This window comes from Gobio gobio, assembly GCF_949357685.1.
Source record: "Gobio gobio genome assembly, chromosome: 18".
Taxonomy (NCBI): Eukaryota; Metazoa; Chordata; class Actinopteri; order Cypriniformes; family Gobionidae; genus Gobio; species Gobio gobio.
Genome location: NC_137111.1, coordinates 40,729,030 through 40,742,158, shown reverse-complemented (window position 1 = coordinate 40,742,158; position 13,129 = coordinate 40,729,030). Strand labels below are relative to the sequence as shown.

Genomic DNA, 13,129 nt, shown 5'->3' with positions numbered 1-13,129 from the left:
CCCTAAACCTAGCCCTCACAGGAGACTGTGCAGTTCACTTTCTGTGAAAAAAAACTTGTTCTGTGTGATTTATAAGCATTTTGAAAAGTGAGGACATGGGGAACGTCCTCATATTTCACCCTCTTTTTGTAATACCTATGTCATACCCATGTCATTATACACATTTGTGTCCTGATATTTCACGAAAACATGCCCACACACACACACACACACACACACACACACACACACACACACACACACACACACACACACACACACACACACACACACACACACACACGTTTGTTTTTGTGAAATGTGAGGACATTCCATAGGCGTAATGGTTTTTATACTGTACAAACCGTATTTTCTATCCCCTTACACTGCCCCTGCCCCTAAACCTAGCCCTCACAGGAGACTGTGCAGTTCACTTTCTGTGAAAAAAAACTTGTTCTGTGTGATTTATAAGCATTTTGAAAAGTGAGGACATGGGGAACGTCCTCATATTTCACCCTCTTTTTGTAATACCTATGTCATACCCATGTCATTATACACATTTGTGTCCTGATATTTCACGAAAACATGCCCACACACACACACACACACACACACACACACACACACACACACACACACACACACACACACACACACACACACACACACACACACACACACACACACACACACACACACACACACACACACACACACACACACACACACACACACACACACACACACACACACACACATATATATTATAGACACTTAATTAGGATATTGGTTAATGGATCCATAAAGCATCAGTACAGAGTTTTGGTGGAAGTTATAATAAAACATTTGTCTATAAAACCTTTTTGATTGGAATTGGAACCCTGTAAAATATCAATGTGGTTGTCTTTCATGTGACTTATACAGACTAAATTACTTCAATAAGCAGCTGTGATTCTCAATATATGACAGTTTAGATGATCAGTATGTATATGTTACCGTGAAGGAAGTTAATGGGAGGAGAGTGTCACACAGGTGTTTCAATCTCTAGCAAAACCAACATAAGAAATATCAGATGTGAATGCTTTAGTGGTGACAGATTCTTGAGAGGGGCTCTTCTCCTCTACTTGAGTTATATTATACGTGACTCATAACTGCAAACAGGCACAGCTGCACTGAGTCGAAATTCTTCATGCGTAGGATCAGCCAGTGTGTGAAATCACAGACACACATGACTCAGTCAGGTAATACGGATATGAAGCTGTCCTGAAGGGACAAGACGAGAGATGTCCCCATTTCGTAGTGGCATTCAGATTGAGAGGGTCTCACAGAAAATGATAATTCTTCACTGTTGTTTGTCAGTTCTGCATTACTTGTGCCTTGATCGTGGTCATAAGTGGAAAACTGTAAGTAGAAAAACAAATCTTACTCTCAAATAAAGAGGGGGAGAAGAGTGGGGTGAGTTTGCCTGAAGGCTTGACTGATGTTACTGCTCCCGCACATTCTTGCCTTATCCTAATGCTGTTAGATAATGAGAGACTGGCCCTTTCAGTTCACAATGATAATGTGCTTCTGGAAAGACTCCTTAGGGTCAAAATCATTGCCTTTGTGGAGCACAGGGAAAATGTTCTGGCACTGTGATGAGAGAGACAGAGAGGTGCGAGGCACTAAAGGTCTGCTGGCTTTAGATTAGGAAGAAGGGAGAAAAGGTGTAGGGCTGTATTTCACACCTCATCAAACCTGACATTTGCCCTCTGTCACCTCCTTCAGCAAGGAGCAATTCAGGCAGAAAAAAAAGATCAACGGATTAAACCTTTATTTACAATCTGGGAATCGTGAATTTTCCTCAATGAGGGAAATTAGGGGTTTTTAGGTGGTTGCTAGGGTGTCGCTAGGTTTTTCAATATGCTGTCCCTTGTGAAAAAGAAGTGCACTTAATTGTACTTTTAGTGTTCTTCAAATCTTAAAAGTATGTTTAAAAAGCTATATTTGCAGATAATATAATATTGATTAAATAAAAGGCAACTTAAGTGTACTTAAACTGTCATTACTGTTTCGTAAAACACTTAAGTACACTTTTTAAAAATGCACTTTGTAATAATGTTAAGTACATATTAAATCATTGTTTTAATAATATTTTGTCAAGTTTGAAAGAAGTACACTTTAATACACACTTATGGTGCGTTCACACCGGACGCGATTCGCGCGATTCGCGCGAGTGATTTACATGTTAAGTCAATGCAGAGACGCGAAATGGCATTCTGCGGCGCGATTCGCGCGAATGAGGCGGCGAGATTCGCGCGATTCGCGCGATTGAGGCGGCGAGAAGGACGCGACTTGAGCGTTTTGAACGCGCGATTCGCGCGAATCGCGTGAATCGCGCGAAACGCTCAAGTTGAAAAATCTGAACTTTGGCGGATATTTCGCGCCGCGTTAACCAATCAGGAGCTTGCTCTAGTAGTGACAACAATGAAGAGAAAATCTGTATATTGATATCTGGTTCAGACAATATGATTATCACTGTGATAACATTAAATTACATGAAACACAACCCAGTCTCTTTTTGTTAAATGCAAGTTTATGTATGATCAATAATACAAAAGTATCAGTAATGTATAACAAGCTATACATGAAACAAAGCAACAATGCAGTCAAACATTCAAAGTCAGTGCTAGTAGGCTAACGTTACAACTGCAACGTACAGTTATAGCCTAAAAATATAAAGTAATGAAACTTATCTTTGCCCTCAGCCTAAACGATTTGCCAGGGAACAAATTATAGATCCATGAGACCAAAGATCGGCCGTTACAAGACGAATTATAGCTCGAGACACACCACAGAGACATCAGAGCCAGCGGGAGACGGCAGAAGGACTGGCCGAGGAAAGGTTGCCCTCGCCGGCTTTCACGTGCGCTGAGCGCGCTGTCCGCTGGAGCTCACAGCTCCGACAACGGCAGATAAAATGTTCAAATAGGCACTGTTTATGTAAATAAACCACAGATTTGAGCTTTAAACAACTACATTATCGACTGAAAAAGTCTTAAAACTACGTTTTGTCACACATTAACAGTAGATATGAACAAAAAAAAAGACATGTAAACACAGCCCATGTCAGCCATTTCTCAACGAGACGAGCTGCTGGCGGAAGCCCCGCCCATGACGCGAATTCGCATCTGTTGTGCAGTGAATGTCACACGCGATTCGCGCGAATTTCACGCGCGATTCGCGCGAGTAAACTCAAAATGTACACGCGTCCACCTTCGCGCGATTAGCGCGAATTATTCGCGCGAATCGCGTCCGGTGTGAACGCCACATAAAGCACATGTACAGCACTCGATTATAATTTTGTTACATTTAAACTAAATTTCAACTTCATTATTACAAATGTTCATCATTACACACAATCTATGACATTCAAGTTTCAATAGAAATTATATTAAAGTATATTTTTGATCATACATTTTCCGTACATTCGGCAGTATTACCAATTCTGAAATGACATACAAAGATTAACTTAGTTCACCCTAAAATGAAAATTCTGTCATCATTTACTCATGTCGTCTCAAACCCGTAAGACTTTCGTTCATCTTCGGAACACAAACGAAGATCTTTTTAATGAAATCTGAGAGATTTCTGTCCCTCCATTGACAACTACGCAACTACCACTTTGACGCTTCGAAAACTTCATGAAGAGATCGTAAAACGAATCCATATGAAACAAGCTGTTTAGTCCAAATTTTCTGAAGAGATGGGATCCCTTTATATGATGAACAGATTGAATTTAGGCTTTTATTCACATTTCACTCCAATGCCATGTTAAAACAGTCCATATATGGATTCTAGCAAACAGATTATTAGTTCATGTGCTCTCGGGGTCATTCAGTCTGACCACCCAAGTGCTAACAGGGTTCTGACATTCTCCTGGCTGTAAAAATAGAAGACCTGCCCTGGCCTGCCTCTGACCTCTCCACCCAGAATCACAATGGGACATGTCTGCAGACAAGACCGTTCCTGAAGCACCTATACTTATCCCACTGCATCCCCTAACAATATTGCAAAGTATAGGTTTAATTCATTTGAAAAACCTCTGCACTTCCATTCAACAAAAAGCTAAGAAAAACTATTTACAAATGGACAGCTTCCTAAACAGAGCTCACTTAGCACATTCAGTATGATGGGTTTTAAGGCTTTACTCATGAAAGTAGACAAAATTAATGTTTCCAAGACCATTCATCAGTCATGAATCAGTGAACGTAATATTTATGGCAATGAACACCCTTATTATTATGATAGAATAAAGTGCCTGTTCTTTCATAATGGGTTATATCTTGAATGGGTTTTAGTAAACACACGAGGCAGGGATGTCAGACGTGATTATGAAAAAAGCACTGATGAACCGGTTCACAGAAATGGCTCAAACTTCCCATCACTGAGTGCAGTAAAGCTGTATATCATCATACTGACTGATGAGACTGATAATGTCAGGTAAACTGAGAGTAGGCTCTAATTTGGTGTAAAGCAGACGTCACAAACCTAGCAGTGTTGAAATATGGTAAACATGAGTGGGCGAGGCCAGATGGAGTAAACATGTTCTTGTCGAAGCGTGTGAATACTTCACATTTCATCCCGGTGAATGTTTCTATCGAGGGCCTTTAATGATTCTCACATTCTTCATCTCAAACGAATGGCAGCAACATTTGGTTATAGGAGCAGACTTTTCCTCTCGCTTTCAGGACAGATAATTGACAAAATATGTTTTGAGTAGTTATGTCTCGCAGAAATTCTTCAAATTAAATATTTATTAGACTTGGCATAAAAACATTACTGCCCTATAATATCCATCTGGGACATATCAGCTTTTTTACCTACCAAATCAGCTGTAAAATACACTGGAGCAGATGATTTCAGGATTCTTGAATGTGAACTGAGTATTTTATCAGCTCAAAAATGTGAGGCACTTGCCAGTTGTACACTGTGAAAAACATTCTCTGCTGGCCTAGAAGAAAAACACTACTGCAGGTGGCATGTGACTAGCAGTGCTGCTTTAAAAGAGAAAAGAAAGAAAACATTCAGTGAATAAGAAAATATGCACAAAGCAACCTCTGAAGAGATCTACTTCAGCCACATAAGAAAAAGAAATCATGCTTTGGTATATCACATATTACGGAATTATGAATTACTATGTCATAATTTTGAGCTTAAAAATTTAATTATGGCATACAAAGTAATTTTGAGGAAAAAGTTGAAAATAGACATACTGTCAAAAGACAAAATTATGATATAAAAGTCAAATTTATCACATACTAATTTGAAATAAAAAGGCTAAACTATAAGCCTTTGATTTTGACATAAAAAGTCAAAATTATAAATCATGAGATACCAAGTTATAATTACAAGATAAAAGTTAAAACTATGACATAAAAGTCATAATTATAACATACCATGTCCTAATTTTGATCATAAAATTAAATGATGGCATAAAACGTCTCAACTATGAGATATTAAGTCGAAAATTATGACTGTCATATTTGTGAGATAAAAAAACTAAATTATGAAACAAAAGTCAAAGTTATCACATACTAATTTGAAATTAAAAGGCTAAACTATGACATAAGTCAAAATTATAAATCATGAGATACTAAGTTATAATTACGAGATAAAAGGTAAAACTTTTATATAAAAAGTCATAATTATGACACACTATGTCCAAATTTTTAGCTTAAAAATGAAATGATGGCATACAAATTTTAAACTATGAGATACTAAGTCATAATTATGACAAGGTCATTGACACAAAGTTGAAATTGTGAGATAAAACAATTACTGCATAAATGAAAAATCTACTTTTCCTGTTATAATAACTTTTTGTCTCAATTTCCACTTACTATGTCATAATTTTGAACTTAAAAATGAAATTATGGCATAAAAAGTCTAAACTATGAGATACTAAGTCATAATTATGAGATAAAAGTTAAAACTTTAACATAAAAAGGTCATAATTATGACATACTGTCCTAATTTTGAGCTTAAAAACGAAATGATGAAAAAGTAAGTCTAAACTATGAAACTAAATCAGAATTATGATAAAACGGCGCAATTACGTGTCATACTGTCATATTTGTAAGATAGAACATTTATGACATAAAAGTTATAATTATGAGACAAAAGTTAAAATTATAATATAAAAAGTTATGAGATAAAACATTATTGCATAAATGAAAAATCAACTTTTCATGTTGACTTTTTTGTCTCAAATTCCACTTAGTATGTCATAACTTTGACGTTTTATCTCACAAATATGCCAGTATGTTGTAATTTTGACTTTTTATCTCATAATTATGACTTAGTATCTCATAGTTTAGACTTTTTAAGCCATGTTTCATTTTTAAGATCAAAATTATGACAAAGTATCACGATTGACTAAAGCATTATTGTTTTAATTTGGCCTCCATAGAAGATTGACAAACACTGTCTGCAAAATGATGTGTCGATATTCCTATAGTGATGTACCTGCCCTTTACTCCTGAAATAATCCCCCATCAGACATTTGAAGCCTCCCGAGTGAGAAGGACCAGAAATATGTGGGGTTTGATTCCCGCCAACACTATCATTGACCTGTTTTTATTTTGAATGCATTATACTCTACAAAATGAAGGACCTTAGCATTACTTACATTCCTGGCTGCCAGGGGCTAGCAAGGGCTTTTTGATCTCTCTTTACAAGCGGCCACGTCTGAGCGGTGTTAATTGAAAACCGAGGGGGATTTAGATGCTGACTACTTGCCCCTACTGAGTGGCATCAAAAATGTCCCACCATCAGCAGTTCTGTAGTCTCAGCTGGAGAGCACAAGTGTATGAAAGACTGACCCAATGGGTCGCTCTAATTGACCTGTAGAAGTAAATTAGCTAAATTTTTATTCAGGGCCTCACATTGAGCACTCCAATTACTGTATGCTTGGGTCTCATGTTGGGACTGCTTGTAGGTAATTATCGGACAATATACTGTTTTTTCAGTCTCTTATGTTTTATATTTGCATGGCATGGTGCCGAGTAACCCACAGCAAACTTTATCTCATGGGTGTTTTTTCAGATATGTTTATTGTGTATTCTCTATTACCGTTCCTGAAGACTTGAATTGCACCTAAAGATTAGAAAAAGAATAGAGTGGAACAGGACCTGTATATTGTTTGCTGCTTTTAATTTTTTTTTAGATTAGATAAAATCGAACAATGAAATGTGTTTGTAGTTGATTTCACACTGGAGTCCAAGTGTTGTGTACACACATGGGTTTATGAGAAAAAAACTGCAAAAACACAGGCACTGTTTTGAATGGGAAAAAACCTGGAGCAGAAGCAAAGGTGGTATGACCTCACATAATTGAAACGCTATCAGTGTTTTCACAGTCACTATCCAATCTGAAAAAAAGATGATAAAAAACAATCTGTCGACCTATGAGAGGGCTGGGAATGGTTATTATTGTTATCTTTTTCAAGGCCTCATGAAGTAACTTTACCACATGATTTTAACCTCAAATTGCATCAGAGCCTGTCAAATTGGGGTCAAGGCTAAAAGCTTGCTAGAAATCTCTTTATGTCTCAATTTCCTCAGCTATGTAAATTAGTGAATCATTTCCCTCTAAACCAGAATGAATATCCTGTGAATCATCTAATTAACCATTTATTTCCACTCCACTGAGAGCTTCTCGTCACACCTCTTCATCAAGATAATGTAAATAAGATAAAAGTCCTCCACTTTTTCAGTTGAAGATACAAGTGTAACGGAGGCCAGCTAGTAGTTGCTGTGCGAGTAAACCTCACTCCCCTGATCTCAAGAGATGCTAGGGGTTGCAGCCTTTAACCTCCTTGTTAGAGCGTCCAACTCTCATGCCAGCGGATCAGGGTTCGAGTCCCGCTTAGAGCGGGTAGGTTCGAACAGGAGGGGTTTCACAAGCATAGACTTTTATTATGGAAACAGTGCGATGAAGATATGATATGAATGACATCTGAAATGTATCAGATTTCCAATACTATGAAAGAGCTGAGCCTCATGTTATCTAACGAAGCTAATGCACAGATCAAAGTTCAGAGCAGGACAGAACTATATGACTCTTTGTAGAACGCTGACGCTAAAGAATGCTTTATAGTGAGATAAGCTCTCTTCTTTCAGCGCAGTGGAGCACGTCTGCATACAAATGCTTTTAAATGATTTGAATAATGGGAGATGAAGTATGCACTCTACATGACCATTTTTCTAATACCAATGCTTAAAAGCTGCTGCAGTGTGTGATTTTTTGAAATATTTTAAACATTTTTAAATATTTTAAACTCCTAGTTTAATGTTTAGAGACAATTATAAGTACAGAAGATGGTTGGTTTCCCTGAGAAGTGTAAACAATGTGGCTCTGTGGTGATATTGAAACAATACATTTTGTTTGGGCATCCTGTTCAACCAATAGTGTGAGTTTGGGTGGGGCTATTTGTTTGGCCCACCAATGGTAGACAGGGGGAGTGTTTGGGAAACCAGTTTGGAAATAATCATAATTTTGGAATTTCCATCTTTGCACAGAAAATACACACTTTAAAATTACTTTAAATATGCAGTGCGTAAGTTTTACCTCTTTGTCGCCATCTCTGTTTGAATTGCAGTTATTTGTAGTGTTATCTTCTTTACGTGGGTTGTGCACTGGCATAGCTCCTCAACGCGGAAAAATCGAATGTTTTTTAGGTGTATGTGTGAGTTCTCTATCAACGCACCAGTTGTCAACAACGATTGTCGTTTTGAACTTTCTGGATTACATGCCACCATCAAAATGACAAGTTTAATTACATTCCAGCTACTGTACAAAGAGGTCACAAACGATCCACCACCTGCAGCATCCATACACGTGATATATCCTATACTAGCCCGGACTCCTTTATGTACACAGATATCACGTAATGATGCAAATTATAACACATTATTACAAGCTTACCATTGTAAATCGGGTAAGGTAAGGAGATTGATTTGACCACTGGCTGGTTATGTACTTGCTCAAACGTTTATTTTGGATACTTTTTAACCAAAAAAAGGTTACGGACTGCAGCTTTAATAGGAATAATGATTATGGTATTTTATGAATAAATGGTATTTTATGGTTTTAATATTGTGAAAGTACAAAATGATTAAACATTTTTTTTTGTTTTGCAGGTAAAGGGGATATTGTTTTAGAGAATGAAGTTGTACTAACAAAAATGAAGCTCCTCAACAACTTCCCCGAGAAACTACTAAATGTTGAGGATTCAATTTCAACCATCTCCATTTCAATGTCTGAGCAGGATAACAGAGAGCCTCTCCAGGCTGATGAGGCCATCTCCATCCACAGCGCTGCTGCTGATACAACTGTGACTGAATCAAAAACAGACTATCTATCTTCAATTTTTGCTGATTCTGAGCTTCCAAGACTGTATAAATTTGAATCTGAGGACTCTGGGGTAGAGATGACTAGTGGTGCAACTTCCCCATCCACCCCAACCGGTTCAGAGCAAAGCTTTGTGGTCCACAGTAGAGAGTCTTCATGTGACTCTGGCAACCTGAACTCTCCTGTACCTGCTGACAATCCTCTTGAAGACAGTTCAGTCTTTTTGGAAACTGAACAAATGTCTTGTAAATGTGCTAAACAAGATACTCTTACCATTCTGGGAGACAGAAGAGAGAATGAGAATGCTGCTGACGATTTAATGGACCTCATAGCAGATTCAGAGAGGTCCGAGGACAGAACCCTGAGGAATACCATGAAGAACTGTGAAGATGAAATTGAAATCATAGCAGCACAGGCGGAAATAACAGACACTGCAATGGATGAGGACACGATGTCAAGGAACCAGTGTTCTATCGAAGCTTACGATGGCGAAACGGGACCTGAATTTCAGCAACAACCGTTGAGGAAAAGCACAACCAGCGACAGCTTGGATGAGTACATGGAAGAGTGCTGCCGGCTAAGTGAGGTAGTCATAACAGTTTACATGTCTTTTATTGTTATTTACTTGACATCATGGAGTTATATCTGGTTTTATATAAGCAACAATGCTAAACATTATAGCAAGAATTTAAACGTGATTTAAACAAGTACATTATGCACTTTTTCCTCACTGCTATGCATTACACAGCATTTATTGGGAGAATTATGGGTCCCACTTTATAATAAGTTGGCCTTAACTACTATATACATCAAAACAATGTTTTTGCTGATATTGATGTGGGATATGGGTAAAGTTAGGGACAGGTGTGGTGGTATGGGTAAGTTTAAAAGTCGGGTTAGGTGTAAGGGAAGTGTCAACAGTGTAATTATAATTATAATATTACAGATTTAACTACATGCAGTACAATGTAAAAACATGTATGTAAACAATAAGTGCATTGTATCAAATTAAGGGTTAGTTCACCCCAAAAAGGACATTAATTACTCACCCTCATTTCGTTCCAAACCCGTAAGAATTTTGTTAATCTTCAGAACACAAATTAAGATATTTTTTTTATAAAATCTGAGAGATTTATGTCCCTCCATTGACAGTCTATGCAACTACCACTCAGAAAGTTCATAAAGAGATTGTAAAACTGATGCATATGAATTGAGCGGTTTAGTTTAAATATGATTAAATTTAGGCTTTTTTTCACATATCAACATTGATCAGCAAACATAAACAGAATCTGTCAATGGAGGGACAGAAATATCAGATTTCATCAAAAATATCTTAATTTGTGTTCTGAAGATAAACGAAGGTCTTGCGGGTTTGGAACGACATGAGGGTGAGTAATTAATGACAGAATTTAAATATTTGGGTGAACTAACCCTTTAAATGTTAGTACATAGTAGTTAAGGCCACCTAATATAAAGTAAGCCCGAATTATGTTTTTTCTAGGATAAGGTATTTTTAATGAAAGTCAAAAACAAAGGTGTGTACTGTAAAACAATTATAGATATGTAGAAATGTATATCATCAAACAGAAGTAAACATCTGAAATGGTGTTTACCTATTTTACTGGGAAACAAAGCAAAAACACTGATTAAGATGTTTTTTTGTTTTGTTTTTTGCAGTGATTATAGATCAGTAGTCTAAATAATTTCTTTAAAAATAAGTCGTTTTAAAGGTACCCCAGTGAGGATCAAATGCTCTTCCTGTCAACCACGTTCACAATGTTCGTTTACCACTGCTAAACACAACATAATCAAAACATGCTAATTGCATCCAGACGTTTTAAGCACTTCATTGACATTATGTGAACTTAAAACAGTCCTGGGCTCTTACAGTGTAAGATTTAAGTGCAGAATGTGAAATTAAGTTGTTTCTTCAATCAAGGGTATCAGTGAAATATTCATTGCGAACATGGTAAAATGAATAGCTTCTGTTTACAGTTTAGAAGCACACACACATCCTTTCTCATTAGCCATAATGACGGTCTTTCCGCAACTTGACGTCATCAGCTCATCACTGAGCGTGTATACTATTACTAAAAAGGAAAACAGGATAAAAGCCTTCCTGTCAGCAGTGTTTCCGTAGAAAAAGGTTTTTTTTTTTCTTTCTAAAGAAACAGCATCTTCAGCATTTCTGCTTATTTTTTAAGATTTTTCCCCATGACATGAAAATATAGCACACAATTAGCACATCTCAGCTGTTAATATTCATATTAATCCATATATTGGTATATTTGGTTAGTCTACATAAGTGATTTTCAACAGTTTTTTCTTCAGGGCCCCATTTTACATTTGTGTCACAAAAAAGACGCAAAAATGTAAACAACACTAAGAATATGTTTTAAATATCATGCTGCCTTGTTTTGGAGATACTCAACGCAAAAGCTTGTCTAAGCTAAATGTCTCTTAAATTATTTTTAAACTCTCCGCAGCCAGCAGTTCACCACACAAAACATATTGTGGTTGGCACAAACCATGTTTATCCTTGTTACGTGGGATCGAGTATTTAATGTAGTCTGTTTACTTTAGTTGTTTTTTTTTCAGTGATGAGATCTTGTCACGCAACGAGTCTGTGGTGGCAGTGGAATAATTTAACATCAACAACAGTTTTTTTTTTCCTGCTGTCCGCTACCCGATAAGAACTGATATGAGATTTTTAGGTCACAACCCATATATGTTTAATTTATTAGTTTGGTTGTTAAAATTGCCTTAACAACTGCAGTTCATGCTTTGAAGGTCAATCTTATCCTGTGGCAACCATGTGGCGTGTCTAATGATGTAATTGCTGATTACCACTGTAGCAGCCACAAAAGGACATTCGGTGAGATGTGTGTTGTTGGCGTACAGTATTGAGAGCTGAGAGGATGTACTGCGGGGTGTGCTACAGATCTCTCCCTTTAACGTGGCCGCCACATCACACAGCACCTGTTCATCTGTGTTGAGAGAGCATGCAGATGGCTGCGGCGATTACAGCTGCAACAGCCAATGCTCTCATCTGGACTGTTTCCCTCAGTCCACCATGCTCGTCCAAGCCTCCATGGATGCATCAAACAGGTGTCAAATAGCTCAAATTACTCACATATTTATCCAAATAATGCCTCTTTGATAGCTGCTAGGTCTTTTGGTGGCCAGTGACTGGACTTTTTTTTTTGACGAATAGTCGACTTTATGGGAGCTGCGATGACAGGTAGCCAGGGCGGTAAACTCAGCCCTCATCATCACCTGTCACCACAGCTAATAAGCTAATTCCCTTGCCTGTTAAATGGAGCTCTGTGGCCTGAGGAAGAGGATATTGAAAAGGGACTATGAGCTTTTTTCCCATCCGCTTCAAACATGGCGACTTCAAAGGGCCTCCCTCCCCTTCGTTTCTAATCTGATTTGTTCCCAACTTATGAGGGTAGGAAGGACACAGAGCTACAGTGAAGATTTAAATGTACAGCAGGTGTGTGCCAATCACAATAGACTGATTGTTGACTTTTTTCATATTTTCTGCACTTATTCAGGGGGAAATTTTGCAGAATTCAGTAAAGTGGATTCAAACACGGTAAAATTTGTTGAACGGAGCAAACAGTATGCTTTTAAAAGGATATTTTACTCATAAATATCCTGTCATCATTTAAAGGGATAGTTCACCCAAAAATTATCCCATGATTTACATAAAAAAAGTGCATCCATCCATCATAAAATATATCCACACAGCACT

The 13,129-nt window shown here is 37.5% G+C and overlaps 1 protein-coding gene across 1 annotated transcript in view; it reads left to right on the top strand.

The window, feature by feature from the left end:
* The window catches only part of LOC307142432 (uncharacterized protein), a 40,817-nt gene that overhangs the window by 1,609 nt on the left and 26,079 nt on the right, over positions 1–13,129 (top strand). Inside the window, exon 2 of the mRNA XM_079843304.1 lies at positions 9,162–9,958. Coding sequence (XP_079699430.1) covers positions 9,162–9,958 — 797 coding nt within the window. The remainder of the gene's footprint in view (positions 1–9,161; positions 9,959–13,129) is intronic.